At 43.7% G+C, this 22983-nt stretch overlaps 1 protein-coding gene across 1 annotated transcript in view; it reads left to right on the top strand.

Annotated features, from left to right (window-relative positions):
- Positions 1–370: 370 nt before the first annotated feature.
- The window catches only part of dok6 (docking protein 6), a 47901-nt gene continuing 25288 nt past the window's right edge, over positions 371–22983 (top strand). The window contains exons 1-3 of the mRNA XM_048265686.1: positions 371–576; positions 16138–16245; positions 22546–22660. Of these exons, the coding sequence (XP_048121643.1) occupies positions 382–576; positions 16138–16245; positions 22546–22660 (418 nt within the window). The 5' untranslated portion in view covers positions 371–381. The remainder of the gene's footprint in view (positions 577–16137; positions 16246–22545; positions 22661–22983) is intronic.

Genomic DNA, 22983 nt, shown 5'->3' with positions numbered 1-22983 from the left:
AGGAATGCAAACTGTAGGCCTACAGTAATCATGAATTCTCACCTGTCAACAAATTTGTGAGAGCACAAAAATGGTCCTCTATTGCTTTCACTAATTGCTTTTTTTCCCGCCTTGGTGTAAATAGCTTAAGCTCTTCCTTAATACACAGACTGAAAGATTACATGTTTACTGAAGGGTGCTTTAATCTCGCACAGAATGAGAAAGATTCGACTTTCACATTCTGCATCGCCCTAATACATTCAAACCTAATCGGCTCTGCAGTCACATATAAAGCTGAGTTTTCACTTCACCCCCTCTCGTGGGGAACAGGGTGGTGTGATCCAGGAAGCCGCGCTGCAACTGAATCACATCAGCTGACGAACAGCATCTCCCCATCCGCGGATGGAACAACCCGCCCGAGCCGGGTGCCCGAACGCTGACACAGGAGGCAGGTTGTCTGTGGTCTCTGAATGCAAGGCAGACTTCAGGAGGAGGAGGCGAAAGAAGGAAAACGGACTAAAACCTGTTACTATGGCTTCTAACTTCAATGACATAGTGAAACAAGGCTACGTGAAAATACGGAGTAAGAAATTGGGGGTAAGTGGCACTTGCTCCGATGTTACAGTGGCTACTGACGTGAATTGTTTCCAGCAGTAGGCAGCATCTGGATCCAAAAGGTTTTAATTGCTCCACTGCTATCCTGACGTGAACTTCCAAAAAAGAAAACAGCCAAACAGTTAGCTTATAAATGTGCACTTATACCTATTTACACTGTTATTACATTACAGTAACATAACAACATATAGTAAAGTAACCATCATCAATAACGTCCTTCACTCATTAGACTAGTTTTTAACGTTTGTTTAGTTTGAAGTGTTTTTTTTTTTTTTCATTTAGTTTATAACTATCCGTTTAAACAGTTCTGTAAAAATAATGCTGTAGGCCTACACGCATATTTGTGAAGAGTTGCATTGATACAAAAGTTAATATCAATATTTCTTTGACAAAAAAGATGTGTTAACACATTAAATGGCCTCAGTAGACGGCCATAGTGGTCATCTACGTTGTATGAACGCAACTCAACGCAGTGCACACAGGTGAAGGATATTGATAATCAGGTGCAGTAACAGTTGAATAGTTCTTTCATGAACTATGGCTATATGTTGCCAGTTAAACCACCACACATATTCAAATAGAAAAAAATGCAAGACATTATTCCATTGAGAAATTACATTTATTATGTGGTGCTGTGTATGTGTGTGTGTGTGTGTGTGTGTGTGGGGGGGGGGGGATGTTGCTCTATAGGCCCTATTCATATACGCATATGATTGTTTTATAAAGATTGTTCCATTCAGTCTCTTACTTTTGCTTTTTAGAAAAATCATAAATCAAATTCAAATGCAAATTATTTACTATATGTGTGGCAGCAATGCTGGGTTTGCCTACAATTGAAAGTCTTCTTTTCCAGCCTTTGTTTGTAAGCTTTGTTTGTACACTAGCCGTTACTTTGTCTCTGTAGGCAAGCTTTGTGTGATGCATTATTTGTGCAATAGTCAGTTTCAGGTGAATTGGCTAAGAATATGCCAACAACTTTCAATCTAGTATACCATTCGTTGGACCAGCAACGCTGAACATATGGATTCTTTTGCTTTTGCCTCATACGGTTGTGGTGCCATTATTGGAAGCAATTATTTGTTATCCTTCTGGCATTTTTATTAGGTGATTTGTATCAAGGGTATCTGAAGAATGTCTTGATATTGTTTTTGTTTTTCATTTAATGTTCCACAACAGCTTAATGATGTCATCAGTTACCTCCAAATGTATGGATAAATGATTGAGTTTGCCCCTCGTTGATCATTGTCGATGTTGCTTGCCTCTGTTATTTAGGCGACATGGTGCTGGTTTCTATGCACTCACTGGGTTATGCATGCAAGAACCCTGTATCGTGTACAGTAGTACATGTGTTGTTGAGTTGTAAGAAACCGTCAAACATTTTCGCCATGTCGTCCCCTGTGGGTTTGGTGCTGCAGCAGTAGAGTTCCTGACAGTCTTCCCGTCCTGTGTGGCGATTTGAGTCGCTGTTTGTCATTCTCATTACCTTCTGCACAGAAATCACTCTGAAATGAACCGTATCTATTAGAACAGGGTCTGGACGCTCCCAGTCAATGCTGCAGTCAAAAGGAAAGAAAGGGGAGAAAAGACAAGGCAGTTCACTGGCTTTTCATGTTTTATGCACAACCTGATATTTTTTTTATCTTAGTTGACTGAATCGGCCCAATGGTACAGTGGGTGCTAGATGCCTCAGAATATTTTTTTTTTTTTTAACAAATGTCGTCTTGGATTCACGGATCAATACTCTCGAGCTGTAGGATGAGCTTCCTCTCTTTCTCTCTCTCTCTCACTTCCTCTCTCCCTCCCTCCCTTCTCTCTGTGGAGACTGAAAAGCCAAGTGGCTCAAACAAGACAAGTCTCTAAGAACACCACCACAGTCCGGCTGTTTGTCATTCGCCCTCTTCCTCTCCATACTCATGTTTGAAGAGGAAGACAAGCATACCCTAGTACCTTCACAACTTGACATCATTATCCTTTTAGTTGTACTTATGTTTATGATTGGCTAATGCTCATGCTCTCTGAAAGAGGCTAGTGTTGCAGTCTGCTTAAGAAGTTCATAATACACCTTTGACATTTCTTGCTATGGTTACTGGCAGTTGTAGATAACAAATACAACAGAATTGACAAGAGAAGAAACATACATTCTCACAATGATGGTATTAAGTAAACTGATTAAAATGCCTTGCATACTTTATACCTGTATTGAGAAGGTCTTAGGTTATATTGTTTTTGGGGCTTAAATTGTGTTCTTGTTGGATACATATTGGAGGCTACTGTGTGGAGATCTCAGGAGGTGAAGAGAAACATATACATGCCCCAGTCTGATTGGTGCTCAGTGAACTGCAGGACCCATATAGATGTCACTGCATTTCCATTGATATGTGTTTATCCTGTTACAGCCTTGGCCTTTTCCATCCATGCTCAGGAGACTCGCATATACTCTGTGTTACTTGGAGGCATCGTTTACAATGTTATTCTGTCATCTGCTCAGTGAGAGACTGCTATTTTTGGAGAAAGAGAGTTAATGATGGGATATATTCATATATCATATTTTACAGTATAAAAAGTAGCACCACTGGATTGATTTTTTTTATTAGAAGAAGCACTAAAGTAACCAATAAGTAAAATCCATCTAGGCTTCTGCCAAAATGTTGCTATTATATTATTGTTATTTACTTGTTGTTCCAGGGCCCTCCTGGAAAAGACAATTAAACCTCAATGGGACTCACCTTGTTTACATGGCAGTTGTAGACATGGACTCAATAAAGATGATGCTCAGAAAAATTTAACTCAAGTTTGTTTGGTTTTAAAGTATGACTGCTGCTCACCTTTTTTGATATATATTGGTTCTGATGACCCACATTTGATGTCTATAATGTTAATCTGACATGGTTATTCTCGCACAATCCTCACTGCACATTATATGTCATGAGATTAATATAGGCGCACAGAGGCTTGCAGTCTTGTGTACAGGCATCTAACATGAGCCACCATAGATATGAAAGGGTTTTATGTGAACGGTTAAGCAGATACCACCATCTGCTGCAAACGGCTGGCCCCATTCTAGGTGCTGCTGAATCTCTATTGAGGAAAGATTAACTTGTCTAACCGTTGTCCTTTTGTTTCTCTGGGATATTTCAGTACTAGTGGGGGGGGGGGGCTAAGTGGGAGTTCGCCCACCCCCCAACCCCCCACTCCCACCAGTGGCAGACTGTATACTGAGAATATGTATTATTATGATGTGTGTTATCCTTGTCCATTATACTACGTGAAACAAAAGCATTGCATTAGAGAACAGTTGAGTCATTGTTGAACCAGTTAGCCATTTTATATCAGGGTCACCCTAGTGTTTCTACTGTCTGTAACAATGAGCACACTGATTGCTTCTGTGTCCTTGTGAGGACTTTTGGGGGGAAAAATGATAATGGTAATTGTTTTTATTGTTGAGGGGAAAAAAGACAGGCATAATGAAGGAATCATTATCTGGTGAAATTCCATTCTGTTGAGCCACCACGCTTTTATCTTTAAGCACTTTAAGCGTTTCCTTGATTGAGCCACGCGGCTCTCTATCCTCAGTCATTCATCAGTGTCATCCTCTCCGTCAGTGTGTAGTCCTCTCCAGCTAAAGAGACAAGCATTTAAGTATTACCCTCGCCAAAGTACAGCTCCTTTCACTCACCTTGTCATCATGTGTGTATGTACGACTGGTGGAGTTGCCTCTCTCCTTCTCCACTCTGCAGTCGCATTCATACAAATTGAACTGCGTTTCTTTTCCTCTCCTCCTGTATGCACACAGATGTGCCGTGTGGATCAGGTAGGATCCATTAGTTCTGGCCTCGTCAGGCTTATTGAGACAAAGCAGAGGATGGATGGCCAACTGTAATTGGTCCTGATGAATGGGCTCAATGCAGGCTACGGGAGCTCCATTGTAAATGTTATTTGCAGTGAACTATGCTGCAGTATTTTGCAGTTCCTTTCTATAAGATAACTGTTTGCCTGCACGTCGATTTACACATTTGACATCATTAATCCTTTCACTGTTAATTATTTTATTATTTTGTTTGTGGCAAGGAGTAGGCCTGATTGATTAAGCAATACAGGATGTAGTGGGATCAGTGTCACCTGATAGTAACATGATCCATGAGCAAGCCATTTTTTATGGACTACATGATGTATTACATTTCTACATTCTACATTCAAGTATGGGGGCACTTTCCTAATTTTAAGTTTTAAAACCGAAATATTATTATTACAAATACAAATCATTTCTTCTAATCTTATTGACTATTTTCCCCATTAATTAATTTCCCTATATATATTTGATATTCAAATTAATTTAATCTATTTTTTGTTGAAATATCCAAGTAACTCTGACTTTTGAATGTTAGTGTGCATTATAGTACACATCACATATTCATCAGTATGTGGTTCCTGGGTACTGATGATGATGTTACGACTCAGACAGTTGCAGCTCAGACAGTTCTACCAGTTCAGCCCAGAAACACAAGGCTTGTGATAGTGTTTGGGAGCCACTACACCATGGAAGATGCTGTGTTGGCTGTGCCATTGAGGTCTCTGGGATGCATGTTGTTTTTGTGTGCTAAGCTAGGCTCTTTGACAGAGCACATTTGCCATCATGCTAGAGGCCCAAACAACAGCTTTGTTTCCACCCCTCGTGGACTGCTTACAAAGTGCAAAGTTTGCTAATCCACGCCGAAAAGTCAAAGCTCATCACACACTCTCCCGGATGGCAATTTAATTTCTCTAATCCCATGTCCTTATGCTAGACTGGCACTTAACAGAAAACCAAATTTAAAAGTCAAATCAGGATCTCCCACCCTCCCCTGATCCTCTTGCCTAAACAGACACACACATACACACACACACACACACACACACAAATACAAATACACTCACACTTGCACTTCTGCGTGCGCACACACACACACACACACACACACACACACACACACACACACACACACACACACACACACACACACACACACACACACACACACACAGACACACTCTTCCTATCTCTCTCACTGAGACACACAGACACACACACAGGAACACGCACAAGAGTGAAGTAGTCATTTAATGTGAAGTCTTCATTTATTAGGCTTAGATGGCCCAAACTTTGATTAAATGGCTTTGGCTTTCATATAAGGAGGACTGACCCATTCACTGATTCTATCTTAAGCAAGGCCACAACATAAGGGAGTGACATCAAGAGAGGAGCACTGTGGCCCGAGCCTCTTATTTGGTTACTCAGGGACAGATCCAGATTGAGTAACATAATGAGAGCTTTTACTTGTAGGGTTAGTATTTCAGTGTAAAAAACATACTATTTTGTCTATTTTCACATTTGAAGATGGACAAATATAGCTAAGTGGTGCTTGATCAATACAGCTTAAGGGTTTTATTTGCATCATGTAAGCTAGTATATTTGATAATCCTAAACTTTAAAAAAAAAAAAAAACTTCTTGGCAACCATGTCACTTCCTGTGGTTATTCATACAATGATCAAAGCCGGCGTATTAATCGTCATTTTTTTACATGCCCTAATTTGTGTTGCAGCCACCACCTCTCATATGCACTTGAGTGTAACGTGAGTGCAGCCATCAGAGACACCCGAGCTCTCAAGCGCGGCTCCTGTGAGGCAGAGAGCAAAAGAGAGAGAAAAGCCGCCTCCTGGTCCAAACGAATCTATCACAGGAGCATTTAGCCCGGCTCTTTTATCCTCTCGTCATTTGGGCAGCATTAATCACCGGGCCGCCCGGGCCTTTCCCCAGGGTTCCAAGCAGAGTACCCCCCCACACACACACACACACACACAACCCACAGGCTCACTGCCTCACAGCCTCAGAGCTTCAGCTGCCTGGGCAAGTGGAGTGACACAGTGCCTTCACATCACTGCCATGTGTCGGGTCACGTCACGACAGATCAGGCCAGACCTGGGCCAATTCCTGGCCAGGTTTGCACCACATCCACATCAGAGAAGTTGTAGAATCAGCTGCCTCAAGCATTGATTGATCTACAGTCAAATCTACAGTGATTCTAGAATCATCTGCCCAGTCAGTTTGGTTCTACATGATCAATATTTACAAACATTTAATTGTCAGTGTCATTCAAAGCAATGTTATGAACGACAGAAACGCTGACAGCCAGTCAGAATCCATCAAATTTCAGGCATCACATATTAGTGAACATGAAGGATATTCCTCAGACCTTCCGTATTGTTGGTCGTATTGTGGACGTTCATATCTTTACAGTTACAGTTGTTTCAGCAGTGTGGATGGGCCTCAGAGCTCATGTCAGACCAGGGCCACAGCAGTCTCAGGAGGATCAGCTGCTCTGGATGACATGTCGTAACCCAGAGGACATGCGACGGTTTGACAAGGATCGTACTGTATATATTAAAATGGAAACAAAAATAGCACTAATCCGCTGCGGGCACAGGTGTGAGTACCAAAGTTGATTAGGATGTAAAAGTACACCCTTTTCCTCACAGTAATCAACTTATGTAACCCTGCACTGTTACATGCACACTGTGTATCTACTGTATGGAGCTGGGTTTGCTAGATATGGGAAGAGTTCTCTTTTTGCTATTCCTTATGTGTCATTACGTAAGAGTTTTCTTTCTGTCTCTCTCTGTCTTTCTCTGTGTATGTATGTGTTCTGTCAAACCTGAACTTTGCAAGGAAGGACTGATGTTCATTTTGAATGGAATTTGCATTATAATGATTTCTAGATAACAGCTCACTGTGGGAAGGATGTTGCCCTGATCTGAGCCACAGTATGTGCCTATCTGGGTTGGTCCACTTTTAAGACATCTTACTGGGGAAACAGGGAGAAATCGACAATCTAAAATAAGCAACAGTGGGCTGAACTCTTTCTTCCTACATAGCAGTGCAGACAGGATCCCACAATGCAATTCAATTCCACACACACTGTCAATCCTTGCTTTTGGCCCCCACCAAAAAAACCCAAAAAGTGTCAGATTGAAACATCACAGATGCTGTGGCTATTCTGGGAAAACCTGAAGCACTTCACCAGAGGCGAGACCCTTGGCTCAGTGGCCGGAGGTGTCCAGCCTACACACAGGCATCGTTCCTCACGGAGAATAAAACGAAATAAAATAAAATAAAATAAAATCAGCCTCCTCACCTTCCCACCTGCACAGCCTGGCTCGACTTGGCTCTTTTGTCAGGATGAATAAGCATGGGGCTGTGCACACCTACAAAGATGACCACAGTCATTATTTACTTATTTATTTATGTATTCGTTTATTTGGTTATTTATTTATTTCCCTGTTGATGAAGAATGGGTTTGTGTGAGTGCATACTGGATATGGCTGATTGCTTTTAAAAGATTCAGTACACATGAACTGGGTGAAGAGTAGTAGAACGGTGCTGCTATCTAGTTTTCTATTACGCTAGTGATCATATATCCTCAGGAGTTATTGTTCAGAAGATGAATTTTGAATAATAGCTGTCAAAGTCAATGGTATATTAGGTAGGACACAGTGCAGTTACCAAAGAAATCACTTCCAGCTAAGCAGAGAAGGAGGAAGAATCACTTATCAAGCTGATCGCAACATGTAATCATGAGCTGTGAATGGGCTCGGGAAGGATATATGTTGAAAACTGGTGATATTTCCAGTCCTTTCAAGGAAATGCAGAAATGAATTTTGAGGACATTTTCTTCATTGCTATACATGGTTTTGATTAAGGGCTGATGTGTAAAATGTTGAATGCCAGTCTCTCTCTCTCTCTCACTCTCTCTCGCTCAAACCTGTCTGACTTTCTTGAATATAACTGCATTTGCCAAGAGTGTGTTTTAGAACACATTCTCCCATTCACAGCACACAGCTATGAATAACCCTTGGTGTCGTCTGCTTCCATAGACCTGTGTAATGTCTCGGCAGATGACACGATTCCCTCTGTTAATGCTATCAGGCTTTAATAAATTGGATTAGTGGAAATGAGCCTTTTCATTAGCAAGCAGGTCCTTATATCTTACTTCATTTTTTAAGTTGATAAAATGAGATGACTGTGTGTCCCTGAAATAGCTGGTGGAAGATGCACAGCATCTCTCCTGTGTAATTATGCATATTTGGCAGCATGCACCTAATTTACCCCTGAAACAGACTGTGTATATATAGGAAGCTGCAGCAGTTTAATCAGTATGCTGGAAGCCTTGAAGTAAAAACTTATCTTGTCAGGAAGATACACTCGATAGGTTCATGAACCTGGGAACCAGCGACCCAAACTCCTAATGATAATTAGTCTGATTGGGTGATTTACAGTAAGTGACCCTACGAGAGTGCGTATGATGAATGGATTTGGCCCAGTGGTATGGATCTACCAGAGCAGCCTTGGATCAGGGACAGATCAGAGCCAGATCTGTTCTTTTGTCATCATGTGATCAGCCTAACACGTTACATAACCAAATGACCATACTCTCAATCTAACCACAGGTCAATGTAAGTGCATTCTTTAGTATTTTTCTTGGAAAAGATTTCAAAAACTGAAACAAAACAAAAATGAAAAAATCAAATTCTGGAGAGTCAGTCATCTTGGATGAGAGAAGCAGAAGTACAGTGTTTCATTGGTGCAGAACACCAGAGGAGGGCTTCTGCATCTCTGGCACAGGTTTCTCCACAGGAGGTCCTTCTGCCCCCTCCTCCGTGTGGCATAGCCTGCTCCAGAGGGGGATTAGCAGCCCTTACCTACCCCACCTCCCACCTGCGTCTATGTAAACATATACCCATTCCCCCAGGGGTGCACATTTGAATTTGCCAAAATCTTTAAACTGACAAGTACCGGTACTTCTTCATCTCTTGCTTCCTTTTTTTTATTTGTATTTGAATTGTAAAGTCGGTTCTTCATGGTACATACTATCTGCATTATTATTGTGTGTCTGGAGCCAGGCCAACACAGACTTGTAGTTTAGATGGAGATTGTGCTTTTCTTAGTATTGCTGAGGGAAGGCATAATACAGAGAGGCACGGATAAGAGATTGTCAATGCGCAAGCAGTAGTAATCATGATGATTGAAAAGTAAATCCTCAGAGGAGCAACGCACCAAGTTTGACGTCCGAAGAGAAAGGGATTAAACGGGGAGAATTTCCCTAATGCACAGGAATAGTGCTGTGCTTATTTGCCCTGTTCACTTACATTAGACAAGCATTAGTCAAATAATATTGCTGAGATTAGAATTATAGATTGAGGGAAATTGCTACGAGGATGTCCTTGAAAAACGGATTTGAAAAAGTTTTGTGGTATTATTTCTGTAATGGACGAATAACTGCACTCAAATAAGCACACTCAAGACATTTATAGGAAGCTCCTCTGTGCTCCCGAGGCCTCAGTAACAAAACAGCATTCCTCAAATATATTGGAGAAACTTGAATATTGACCTACTTTTTTTCTTCAAAATTATGGCTGCTATTTTTGTAATCTGCTTGTGTGTGCAGAGCAAAGACATGAGGTGATATGCGGTGTTGTGTTTGACATTTTAACTAATGCTGCTTGTGAAAGGTTATCGTGACCTACATGTTCCTACATGATTTTTTCCCACCTCACTTCGCTGTCTCCCCTTCCTGCTCCGGGTTTGTATTCAGATAAGGCGCTTCGTTCGTGAAAGGGAAGAGCAAAATCTGGCGTTCTGGTGACAATATGTGCATGACCGGCTGCTAGGACGCAAGTAGAGAGAGAGAGAGAGAGAGAGAAAGACAGAAAGCCTTAATGATGATTGCATTTTTAGAGCAGGGCCCTGGCTGGAAGAAGCAGCCTCTCTCCCCATCCTCAATAAAACATATGGTGCATGATACGGCTTTCCACTCTGGGTCATGCACGTCTGAAGAGATCAGACCGGGACTCGTCATTGGCTGCTAAATGAGACTGGAGTCAGTATTAGTTTCTGCAGGGGCTGTTAGGATGAGGCATCGTGGAGCACACCAAGGGTCAGAGAGAGAGCAACTGTATACAGTCAGCCTTGTGTGTGTATGTATGCGCATACTGTGTGTATGTGTGTGTGTGTGTGTGTGTGAAAGAGAGAGAGCCTGAGTGCCTGTGTTGGTAGGCTACTGCTGCCACACCACTCCTGATGATCACATCAGCAAGCCTCATCTCTAAAACACACACAGGCACACACAAACTGAAATGTCCAAGCTTATAGTCACCTAATGCACACTAAAACACATGCTCTCACTCATATAACTCATATTTCCCAATGCCCCCTCTCACACCTCTCTGTCTCTCTCTCTCTGTCTGTCTCTCTCTCTCTCTCTCTCTCTCTCTCTCTCTCTCTCTCTCACACTCACACACACACACACACATACATGCACTCTGTAACTCATGTTTCCCTATGCCCCTCTCTCTTTTTCTCTCTCTTTCTCTCTCTCACACACACACACCTGCACCACACACACACACACACACACACACACACACACTGGTCCTAATATGTGGTGGATGTTCTGTCATGACAGCTCGTGTTATCAGCTTCCTCTGTCTGGGGAGACACAGGGCAGACTGAATGGGCTGGACTGAATGACTGCCGGATTAGAACCCCTGTGCTGACACCGCCTGACCTCTTAGGTAGCCGAGGGAGAGGAGCGACTGCCACTGCCACTGCTGCCGCCACTGCTTCCGCATATGTATCACATTTCTGGACCGTGGTGGAGAGCACATGAATGTTTCATTGAAAACTCCATCCAAGCATGGGTGATGAGACAGGGAGAAGGATTCCGTGATTACTTGTACAGGAGGTAGCGGTGCATTTTGCATGAAGGATTTGGGCTGTCCCAGATAAAGTAATCTATGATTAACTGGGCCAAGGCGCTCTCTCTCTCTCTCTCTCTCTCTCTCTCTCTCTCTCTCTCTCTCTCTCTCTCTCTCTCTCTCTCTCTCTCGCTCATCTTCATACAGCAGCCCGAGTCAGGGCCAAATTACAAAATGATTTTGGAAGTAAATGTGGTGGGGGGGGGGGGGCATAATCACATTGGTAGCCAACAGTGATAGTTCGGCTAACGCCGACTTACTGGAGGACAGGGTTAGACATGATTGCCATAATGATGATTTTAACAACTGCCCAAAAGCATAATAAATCAAACTCTGAGGATGTAATGAGTAATGTTGGGCACAGAACTAGTCCTGTCACATTTGTGTTTGGATTCGTAACACTGTCGGCAATCATGTTATTTATGGACACACAGCCAGTGCTCATTAGTATGCTAGAGTCCATTCATTTTTTGTAATACCTCAAAAAGTCTCCCAGGATTGTCTGCACTATTATTTGTAAGCCTGGCTTTAAATTGCTTGGGAGTTGCTTAAAGAAGTTGTCAAGGTAGAAGCAGCTGTCGTCTATTATGCTTATTTCATTATTTTTATGCAGCCCAACTCTCCTTGTACTTGTATTGGCTATTGTTGGAGGTGCTATGAATATAATTCACCCAGACTGAAAGCTACATGCCAATGAAACATACGAATGGCTTTTTTTAAAAAGGTTCACCACACAATTTGTTGGATGACTAATTCATTCTCAGAAGTTTAATAATAAGAGAGTGATTAAAAAAATCAACAGTAATTTCAGGCATTGCATTTGCACATCACTGTGGGAAAGAAGAACAGTGTGGTGAGAAAATATTACAGCATCAAAGGCTTTCTTAATCTCACAGAAAGGCATTTTCCTCGTGATTTTTCCATATTGTCCCTGTACATTTTCCTTCCCTCGTCTCATGAAAACCGTCTACATGAGATCCCCATGATTGTCCCCGGGGACCAAAAACTATATTAAAGATGATATCTTGTCATCTCCTACATAGCTGCTCTATTTTTACCCACTAATAAAAGCCTATAGGCCTACCCAACACGTCTCTTCCCCATACCATCATCATCATCGGCTGCTGGACTGCACGTAGAGTCCATACGTTGGTGTCCCTTTTCAAGTCACTGGCTCAGCTATTAATTGCTATCTTTGGCAGCAGACATTCTGCTGAATACCTGATTGAGCTGGCTGAACAATGTAAGGCCAGGCAGGGGACTGCAAGCCTGGCGATAACCTTGTGTGGCTGGTGTATCTGTCTGAGCTGGGGGGAAGTGAGTGTGAATGTCTGGCGGGCGAAAGGGAGGGAGGCGGGCGGCAGCGACGATGATGGGCGCAGCTAATGAGATAAACTTCACCTTTGACTGCCCGCGACTCCGAAGGCGCACTTGACAGGAATTTTCGCTTTTAAAGGTGAGGCGTCAGGTTTCTGCAACAACAACACCGCCGTCTCGTTGCGTCTCGTCTCGTCCCGCGCTCCCCTGTCGGAACATGAAAAGGTCACGCACGCTCCCTCGGCCCTCAGTGGGTTGTTTTGTCTTTAGGTCAGATAACGTCTAACTCATGCATTACTCCTGCCCACTGAGTTTACCAGGATTGCTGCAGTATAGTAGGCCCACTGTCACACACGCTATTATTGCATATTTTCGTGGGATTCACAAAAATTTTTTGTTTTGATGTCACATACTGTGGACAATATCTTAATTATCCCAGCAGGGTGCCACATGGTCATTTTGCACTACCAAGAGCTGGCAGTTCTTTTGTATATAGTTTTTGTTTGGTCCTTGTTTTAATGAAGTGGCTAAATTTACCTGTCTCTTGTTCGCTGAAGTGAAGGGCTCTCAAGCACGTCTCTAATTTCCAGCATTTGGGAGGAACACGGTGCCCCTGATTCATAATTAACCAGCCTGCCACAGACAAGGGGAGTTGTATTCATTAATCAGCCTTTGAAATTTTCTCTGCGCAATCAGCGCGCTCGCAAAAGGTAGGGTCCATCCTGGGCTCTTAGACCCCCATTGAGAGGCACTGTAAAGCTGATTGCCTATTCATTTGCATGCTCTCTCTTTAAGGGACCCCGCTTGGCTGAGTGTTGTCTGAACCCCTTCATCAGAGTTTGAGACACGGGCAAATCAGCCGTGCTGCAGGTTTGCCCTCTCGGATAGAAAGCTGTGGGAAAACTAGGAGGGTGTGTGTGTGTGGGGGTATATTTGCACATGTGCAATGCTGTCAAGAGCAGCAGACAAGCACTGCAGAAAAGTCTCTTATTGTGTTTCCAGGAACCCACAGAGTTATCGTGAAACCATTTGATGGAGTAGATTACCCCATGGGGCTAACAAGAATGCACTGACTATGGACAGATATCATTGCATGATATGATAGTAACACCTTTTGCCGGGAAAAAAATTGTACAAAATGGCATCTTATGATTCATGATAATTTTCATTTTGCAAAGATGAATTCATATCACATTTGTTTTCCATGCATAATAATAAATGAATAAAAGATGGAGTCATCATGTTGTCATCATGTTGATGACTAAAAAGCAATACTGGAACCTGTCCTTCAAAACATATCAGTGGCTATGGTATGTTGACATGCAGAAGTACAAACCACACGCATCTGTAAACCTACAGTAGCATCTTTGTCTAAACAAGACTGCAAAATAATGTGGTGAAGACCAGGCTACCTGGGAGCAGAGCAGAACACATGAATCTTACACTTTCTTCTCTGTGCTTAGTTTTAATCTAGATCAGATAGAGCAGCACCAACACCACCCTGGCTATTTAGAGGATGATTAAGCAGGAGAAAAGGATTTCCAAAATCTCACACATTAAACATATTGCCAATTAAAACACATGCTGTGTTTTTATGCATTTTACTTTACAATATGTTTTTATGGCCTTCATGCATTACTTTTCATTTCGCCACTTAGTAATGATACCCCTGTCTGCTCCTGAATGTAAATTGAATTAATCTGCAGCTCGAAGGAACAAAATAAAAAAGGGACTATGTCATTTGATTGTTAATCAACTGGGGTTGTTTCTTAGAGGATAGTTCACCAACATTTAGTAGACAAATTGCAAGAGAAATAATGGAAAATAAGTATAAAGGAGGGGTGTGCTGCTCCTATCAATTACCCCCAAATGCCTTGTTAAGCTCAGGTATAAAAATGAGTCTCGCCCAGCAAAAATGACTTTTGTGGTCGCAAACTGTGATGAGGGAAGACATATACATCAACAAAATGACTCCTGACCACCTCAAGGCGTGAAAAACCTCTGTGAGAATTAATTCTTGTAACCGGCACAGAGGTCTTTTCGGTCATCTTTCTGCGAGGGCCATATCGCCTTCTCCATAGCCTCAGACGAGACCGCCTCAACTTTCTATTATCATGTCTGCTCAGAGGATACCATAAAACAGTATTATATTAAGATAATAAAGCATGGACGGGGTCCAAATGTCCCTTTGGCCAACTCCTCATCAATCTATCATTAAATGTTAAACTACCTTCGCAGAGATGTCTGTCATTTTTAATGGGAAGTGTGGCATCATCTGCATATCTCATTGGCAGAAAAGCAGATGTGGACGTTTGGATGGGGGAAAGGCCTTTCCACTTCATTTGTTAATTATGATACTTTTGGGTTATTGATGTCATTAAAAAAACATGACTTCAAGAGCCAAGACTCGAGGGTTTAAGTAACTTTTTTTGCTATATATGGTGAGTCAGAGAGAGAGAGAGAGAGAGAGAGTCTCTGTGTGTGTGTGTGTGTGTGTGTGTGTGTGTGTGTGTGTGCGGTGTCTGTTCCTCACATTCATAGTGTTCCTGGTTGACCTTGAAGATGTCCCCGGGGAAAAAAGAGATGTTTAATCTGATAGAGCCATAGACCTGGCTGGGGGGGGGGATTCTGGGCCATCTTACTTTACTTTTTTAATGGTCACACGTGGAGCAGACAGAGAGAGAGAGAGGGAGAGAGAGAGAGAGAGAGAGAGAGAGAGAGAGAGAGTCTGCAAATCAAAGAGGGACCTGGATATATTTCATCTCCTGGAGTAACTGAAATACAACGACTTTAAGTACACAGAAATGGAATGCTAATAAATGCTAGTAGAGACTTTTGGTGAACTGAGTCTTAGATAGATGATAGATAGATAGATACTTTATTGATCCTCAAGGGGAAATTCAAGAATATTGTCTTGTGAATATTGTTCCTGAATAAACTATATTTCTTTGTCTCATACAAAAGGATATAATATAGAGATGAAAGGCTCTGTTAAATAAGCACTCTCAAAGAAAAACACTGGCTACACTTACACTGCTTAGAATATACCAATATTGAACAAATATAAAATGCACAAAGGTGGATCAATTGGATGTTATGCAGTTTGCAGCTTAATTGTTTGCATAGTTAAGACATAACTCATAATGTCAGTGTTAGTCCTACACTTAAAGGTGTGTTTTTTGTTGTCAAAATTTAAACCACTTCTACTGCAGTAATTATGAGGACGCGGCAACAATAATATCTCCAAGCACTTCTGTATCTCCAGGAGACTCATTGCATTTGTTTACATTTTCATAAATAATCAAGGAGCGTGCATGTAAAGTACACAAACACTGTAAAACATGATTTATTGCACCTTGATGATTTATAGCGTCATATTTATGGCACCTTGGTCTTATTTGTCTAATGAACGGATATGTTTTCCATATTTTTTGCAGATCTTCCGGCGATGTTGGCTGGTTTTTAAGAAGGCCTCCAGTAAAGGACCACGGCGATTAGAGAAGTACCCTGATGAGAAAGCAGCGTACTTCAGAGGGTTTCATAAGGTAACGTCTCCCCCACATGCTGCATTCATGATATAAGAGACTCTCACAGCACCATCAAGCCAAAAAGAGAAACACTGTCAACCCACTGGAATGCCACAATGAAGTGTCATTGTTGTGATTTATGAGAAAATGTTATTTTTCAAAAAATTGCTAGAAATAGATATTGTGAACATAAACACCTACACATGAAGTTGTCTCAAACATGAAAATGATACAAAGTAGGGGCGGAATGTGTGTTGTTTTATAGATGTCTCACACACTCACACACACACACACAGAGGGGGACAGAGGCGCGTGCAAGGGGAACTCAAAGCCAAGCTGAAGGAGGCTAAGGAGGACTACAGAAGGAAGGTGGAACAGAAGTTGCAGGAAAACAACATGAAGGAGGCATGGGACGGCATGAAGGCTATCACTGGCCTGAAGAAGAGCAGCAGCTCTGTGGAGGGGGACCTGGACCTCCACTTCTACAACAGGTTTGACTGCCCTGCTCCAGCTCCAATGGTAGTGGTCTGTCCACCACCCCCGGCTGACTCGGACACTGCTCTTGTTTGCGTGCCTGCCCTACCCCCACCTCCCAGCCTCCCAGTCTCCCAGTCTCTCCAGCTCTGCATCCCGGTGACATCCAACAACCTAAGTCACCTCACGCCCTGCCCCCGCCTGACGCCTCCTTGCCTGTGCCTGTTGAAGTGTCCACAACTCTGGCAGCCTTGACAGGGACATCAAGGAGGTGGTCATCCCCCAGCCCCCACCCCCACACCCCCTCAATACCAGTGCAACACTCACCTCCACCATCACAGGCTATCATACCCCCACCATCACTGGATATTGCACCCCTCCCCCACATGGCGATCACGAACAATGAGGTGACAACGACCTCAGTAAACAGCCATCAGACACACAGATCCCAGATGCACCCCTCCCCCTCCCCTCCCCTCACACCCCCCATCATCACAGCAGATCAAGTAAGAGCTCAACTAAAGAAACTTCACACCAATAAGGCAGCGGGGCCTAACAGACTGTGTCCAAGGCTACTTAAGACCTGTGCTGCTGAACTGGGGGAGCCACTGAAGCACATCTTCAATTTCAGTCTACGCCTCGGACAAATTCCAACACTGTGGAAGACATCATGTCTCACCCCTGTCCCTAAGAAGCCACACACAGTGAGCTTAATGACTACAGACCTGTCGCTCTAACATCACATGTGATGAAGACAATGGAGCGACTGGTCTTAGGTATGCTCAGACCCCAGGTACGCCATGCACTAGACCCGTTGCAGTTTGCATACCAGGAGAAAGTGGGAATGGACGATGCCATCACTTATCTTCTACACAGGACACATTCTCACAGAATCGTGTTCTTTGATTTCTCAAGTGCTTTTAACACCATCCAACCCCTCAGACTGGGAGACAAGCTCTTGCAGATAGGGTGTGGACACTCACCTGGTAACCTGGATTACAGATTACCTGACCGAGCGACCACAGTTCGTCCGACTGAAGAACTGTCTCTCTGACACTGTGATCAGCAGCACCGGAGCGCCACAGGGAACTGTGCTCTCTCCAGTCCTATTCACCCTGTACACATCTGACTTCTGCTACAACACCGAGTCATGCCACATGCAGAAGTTTTCTGACGATACTGCAATTGTGGGGTGTATCAGGAACGGGCAGGAGGAGGAGTACAGGAGCCTGGTGGAGGACTTTGTGCAATGGTGCAAACTCAATCATCTTCAACTCAACACTTCAAAGACCAAGGAGATGGTGGTGGATTTCCGCAGGTCTAAGCCCACTCTGCTACCAGTCTCCATTGATGGGGTCAATGTGGAGGTGGTAAGCACCTACAAGTATCTGGGTCTCCACCTGGACAATAAACTGGACTGGTCAGCCAACACTGACGCACTCTACAAGAAAGGGCAGAGCAGGCTGTACTTCCTGAGGAGGCTGCGGTCCTTCAATGTGTGCAGCAAGCTCCTCAGGATGTTCTACCAGTCTGTTGTTGCCAGCGTCCTCTTCTATGCAGTGGTATGCTGGGGAGGAAGCACAAATAGGTAGGCGACTTGACAGGCTGATAAGGAAAGCTGGCTCTGTAGTGGGAGCTGAGCTGGAGTGCATCACTTCAATATCTGACAAAAGGACCCTGAACAAACTGATCAACATCTTGGACAATGAGTGTCATCCACTCCACAGCACTATTGTAAAGCAGAAGAGCCTGATCAGCTGGAGACTTTGCTCACTGCTTTGCACAACAGACAGACTGAGGAAGTCATTTGTCCGCAGAGCCATTGAACTGTTCAATGCTTCACTTAAGGGAAGAGTAGAGATAGACTTCTCCGCATAATCTGTCTGCCTCTTCACCCCCGCCATGTTTGGATACTGTCTGTCCACTAGCCACTTTTTACCACTGTCTTTCTGCCTCACTGTTTGCGTGCTATATTAGCACATATGCATAACCCCTTCCCCCATGCCACAGCCGAACTGTGGCCACACTTATACCTTTTCTTAATATAGTTATATATATAGATAAATAGATATATATTGACTTTATTCTTGCACTGTTGCACTGTTGGACTTACTCATTTGCACCATCACCATGACACTCACTCACACAGAGCACCTTACCTTACCTTACTATGCACAGAGAATCACAGGCTCAGTCCCTGTCTCAGTCATTGCAAGCGCCTCTTGATTGATTAATCACCCACTATGTGGATACTGTTTTTAGAATTGATTTAGATTAAGTGTTATTTAGTATAATTTGTATTTTAGTATATTTAGTATATTCTTTATCGTCAACTGTCCTTATTGCTTAGTTGTGTTTTTTATATTACATACTTTTAATTACTTTTTTCTGCTGTTAGTGAATGTGTGTGTGATGTCTGTATGCTACTGAGACCTTGAATTTCCCCTGGGGATCAATAAAGTATCTATCTATCTATTTATCTATCTATCTATCTACACACACACACACACGAGACTAAAGGTGCATCACATGGCTGGATTTCATCCCAGGTACCCAACATGCCCAAGAAGACGCTGTTCAATATTCAACAGTGATATGGGCTTTGCGTGTAGTGGTAAAAGCTCTAGATAGAGCTATTTTCCATTAAAAGTCTTCCCAAGTCACGCTGCATGGCCCTGAAATCAGTTCACTTACTGTCTTACGCTGGCAGATAAGTGCATTATTCAAACAGACGCAGATATTGCTGTTAAGATTCCATTAGGACAGATTTTTGGTCTTATCGAGTTCCTTCGAGGCTTCTTCCTTCCTTCCTTCCTTCCTTCTTCTCCTTTCTTTCTTTCTTTTTTTACTTTTTTTGAAGTAGATAATCTCCCTCTCTCCCACTCCTCTGTTCTTTGAAACTATTCCAATTAGGACTCATTAGGACTGGTGCGGCAGCTCCGTGCGGCGTAAGTGACTAACGCGCTCGGCGGCAGAACTTAAATAATGAGTGGGAGAGCCCCGCGCCTCGATTGGGACCGTGACATCTCCGGCGCTCTCTTGATGCCGTGTTGTCAAATGCCAATTCATCCGTGATTATGAGCGCTCTAATGTGATGTGCTGTCAGAGACGGGGGGTTATGGGGGGCGTTAAGACGAGTCCTCCCTCTCTGTCTGTCCTTATCTGCCCTCCTTAGCTATCAGAGTGTGGGCTTAATGCCATGCTTCACAAGGACACAACAAACATGGAGGGGAGTATTGAAACGGTCCACTAGAATGTCCATGACCGAGGAGAAAAGGAGGAATAGAACCCTGCGGTTCTCCAGTGTTCTTGAGGGTATTGGTCATGTGTCTGCCATCTAGCCAGAGATCTTTACCTCTTTGTTGATTGTATGTCTCATACCAGCTGGGCTGATTTGAACTCACCAACGCTAACTCATGTCCGGCCACAGCTCAACAGCTCAACAGCTAATACCTACAATCAGTCCATTCATTTAGTGTTGAACAATGAGACCCACGAGGGAGAGACATGATTTTTCAAACCCGTCAGATTGATGCCAGGATGTGTGTTCCTACATCTGGACACTTTGGTGATTTCAGCTCTAGGTTGGGTTGGTGAGGCGTAAGAAGGAAGGGGCAGGAGCCAGTGTTCGGTACATTACCTCTCCCAGTCACCGGGGCACAGCGTCCACTGCACAACACAGATCACAGGATGATCAATGGAGGCGATTTAGTTCACGCGCTCTGGGTCCTGTACCAGCCACGAGAGGAGAGAGAGAGCAGGAGAGGAGAGAGAGAGCAGGAGAGGGGGAGAGAGAGAGCAGGAGAGGAGAGAGAGAGAGCAGGAGAGGGGGAGAGAGAGCAGGAGAACAGAGAGAGAGCAGGAGAGGAGAGAGAGAGCAGGAGAGGGGGACAGAGAGAGCAGGAGAGGAGAGAGAGAGAGCAGGAGAGGAGAGAGAGAGAGCAGGAGAGGGGGAGAGAGAGCGGGGGAGAAAGGGATAGCTTGAGAGAGAAGGCAAGAGAGAAGTAGATGGTGAGAGAATAATGATAGGGGGAGACTGAGAGGATTAGAGAGAGAGAGAGAGAGAGAGAGAGGGAGGAACAAGGATACATAGGGATATATTGAGTGAGAAAGAAAAGATGTTGTATGTCTATTTGCTGTATGTCTATTTTCTTTCTTTTGTTATTCTACTGTGTTATCTGTAACACTGGCTTTGGCAACACTGTATCCAAACAGTCATGCTAATAAAGCTCCTTTGAATTTGAATTTGAATTTGAAAAGAGAGTAAGATGGAGACTGAGATTTTGGGGGTGGCGGAGAGGAGAGAGAGAGAGAGAGTGGGGGAGAGAGAGAGAGAGATGGAAAGAGGAAGAGAGAAATAAGGACACAGAAAAACAGATTAGAAGAAAGGAAAGCAGAGAAATGGAGAGAAAAGAGAGGGGCCGCACCCTGGCATGCCCCACCTCACACCCTCCATGCATCCCCCACACACACACACACACACACATATCCACACACACACACACACACATATCCACACCCCCGCACACACACCAGGATGCAGCAGCGGGCAGCCCACAAACCTGGCATCCGCCACCGTCCCAAAACCACATTCCCCGCCGCGGCTGGCAAAACACACATTTACAGCCTCGAAAAACACCCCTGGCACTGTGTGAGGAGAGGAATACAGGAGCAGAGGAGGAGGAGGAGGAGGAGGAGGAAGGAGAAGAGAAAAAAGACAGAGAAGGAGAAGAGGAGGGGAAGAAATCTCAGCACAACCGACTCACAGCACTAAAAGTACTTGAGCCCTGGGGGGCGCGTCAGGGTGCTTAGGGAAGAGTGAAGTTCTGGCTCCGTGGATAATTCAGGATAAGACCTGAAATAAAAACCTGATACGACCGACCTGAGGTGCTAAACATCTCTGAATCTCACAGAATGTCACCTGCTTGGTATTAGTCTGGGAGTGAGTGTGTGTGTGTGTTTGTGTGTGTGTGTGTGTGTGTGTGTGTGTGTGTGTGTGTGTGTGTGTGTGTGTGTGTGTGTGTGTGTGTGTGTGTGTGTGTATATGTGTGTGTGTGTGTGTCGCCTGTGGTGTTTTGATAATGCCACAGCATATGCGATGAACTCCAGCCTGGGATCTGTTTTCTGATTTAAGGCTTTCATTCTGTCTCTTTTGCAGAAATGGGGTAAACAAATCATATGATGACAATCACTGATATTATTTCACAATGAGGTGCAGTCTCTCTCTGGGAAGAGCCTGTAAATGTCAGCTGTGTTTTACTGAATGCAGTAACCCAGAGTTTGATAACTGTGTTATACAGCACATTTGAAAAGGCTTCATAACCTCCTAATTTCCGTCTCATAAGCAGATATTGATTCGGAGCTGACGGCTTGCATGCGTTTCTGATTTATTTTACAGAGGACAAGGCACACAGCAGTTTCTTTTCTCAGTTTGTGAATTCAAAAAGTCAAAGACTGTGCAAAACCAGCAATTTGAAGTCGAATCTCCACAACGTCCAATCCGGATCTCAAACTCACAATTTTGCGGGGACAAAAAGAACGTCATTTATGGATCGCTGGGCATTGTTTTTGAAATCTGAATCTACTGGGCTCTTGTCAAGAGATTATATTCACAAAGAGGTTTTGTGTGCAGCGTTCTGGTCGGGCACCATTCAAACCAAACTCCCAGAGCCGCGCAATTCGGCCATTGCATTTCACTAGCCGGATCAGTTTTTGTTGTCCAAGAGATTAGCACTAACTGTGTTAGTCTGGCTGCTGTCAGTCTCAGCATCCTGGCTCTCCGCTTGACTTACTCCCCGTCCTTATTCAGTCGGAGTCATTTCTCTCTGGTTTTTAACCCCACAGATAACGGAACTCCACCACATCAAGAACATCACCAGGATGCCACGGGAGACGAAGAAACACGCCGTGGCGATCATCTTCCACGACGAGACCTCAAAAACATTTGCCTGCGAGTCAGGTGAGAGAGAGAGAGAGAGAGAGAGAGAGAGAGAGAGATGAAGAGAGAGAGAGAGATGAAGAGAGAGAGAGAGAGAAATGGCTGTCCCCATACCGAGATGGACTAGCCTAGATTGACAACACTACATCTGCCCGCCTGGAACACGGCCATAAAAAGACTCATTCAATTCTCTGTTAAGTAATGAAGGGCCGATAATATTGATTTTTATACATCAGGTACTTGTGTATGACTTTATGCTGTAATTCCATACATTTAAACCTTGTAGGAGTGGCACTTGCTTTCAAACATTCAGGCAGGATGCCAAAATATTATCACAGTATGCC

The sequence above is a fragment of the Alosa alosa genome, chromosome 16, assembly GCF_017589495.1.
Source record: "Alosa alosa isolate M-15738 ecotype Scorff River chromosome 16, AALO_Geno_1.1, whole genome shotgun sequence".
NCBI lineage: Eukaryota > Metazoa > Chordata > Actinopteri > Clupeiformes > Clupeidae > Alosa > Alosa alosa.
This window is presented reverse-complemented; position numbering and strand designations above follow the sequence as displayed.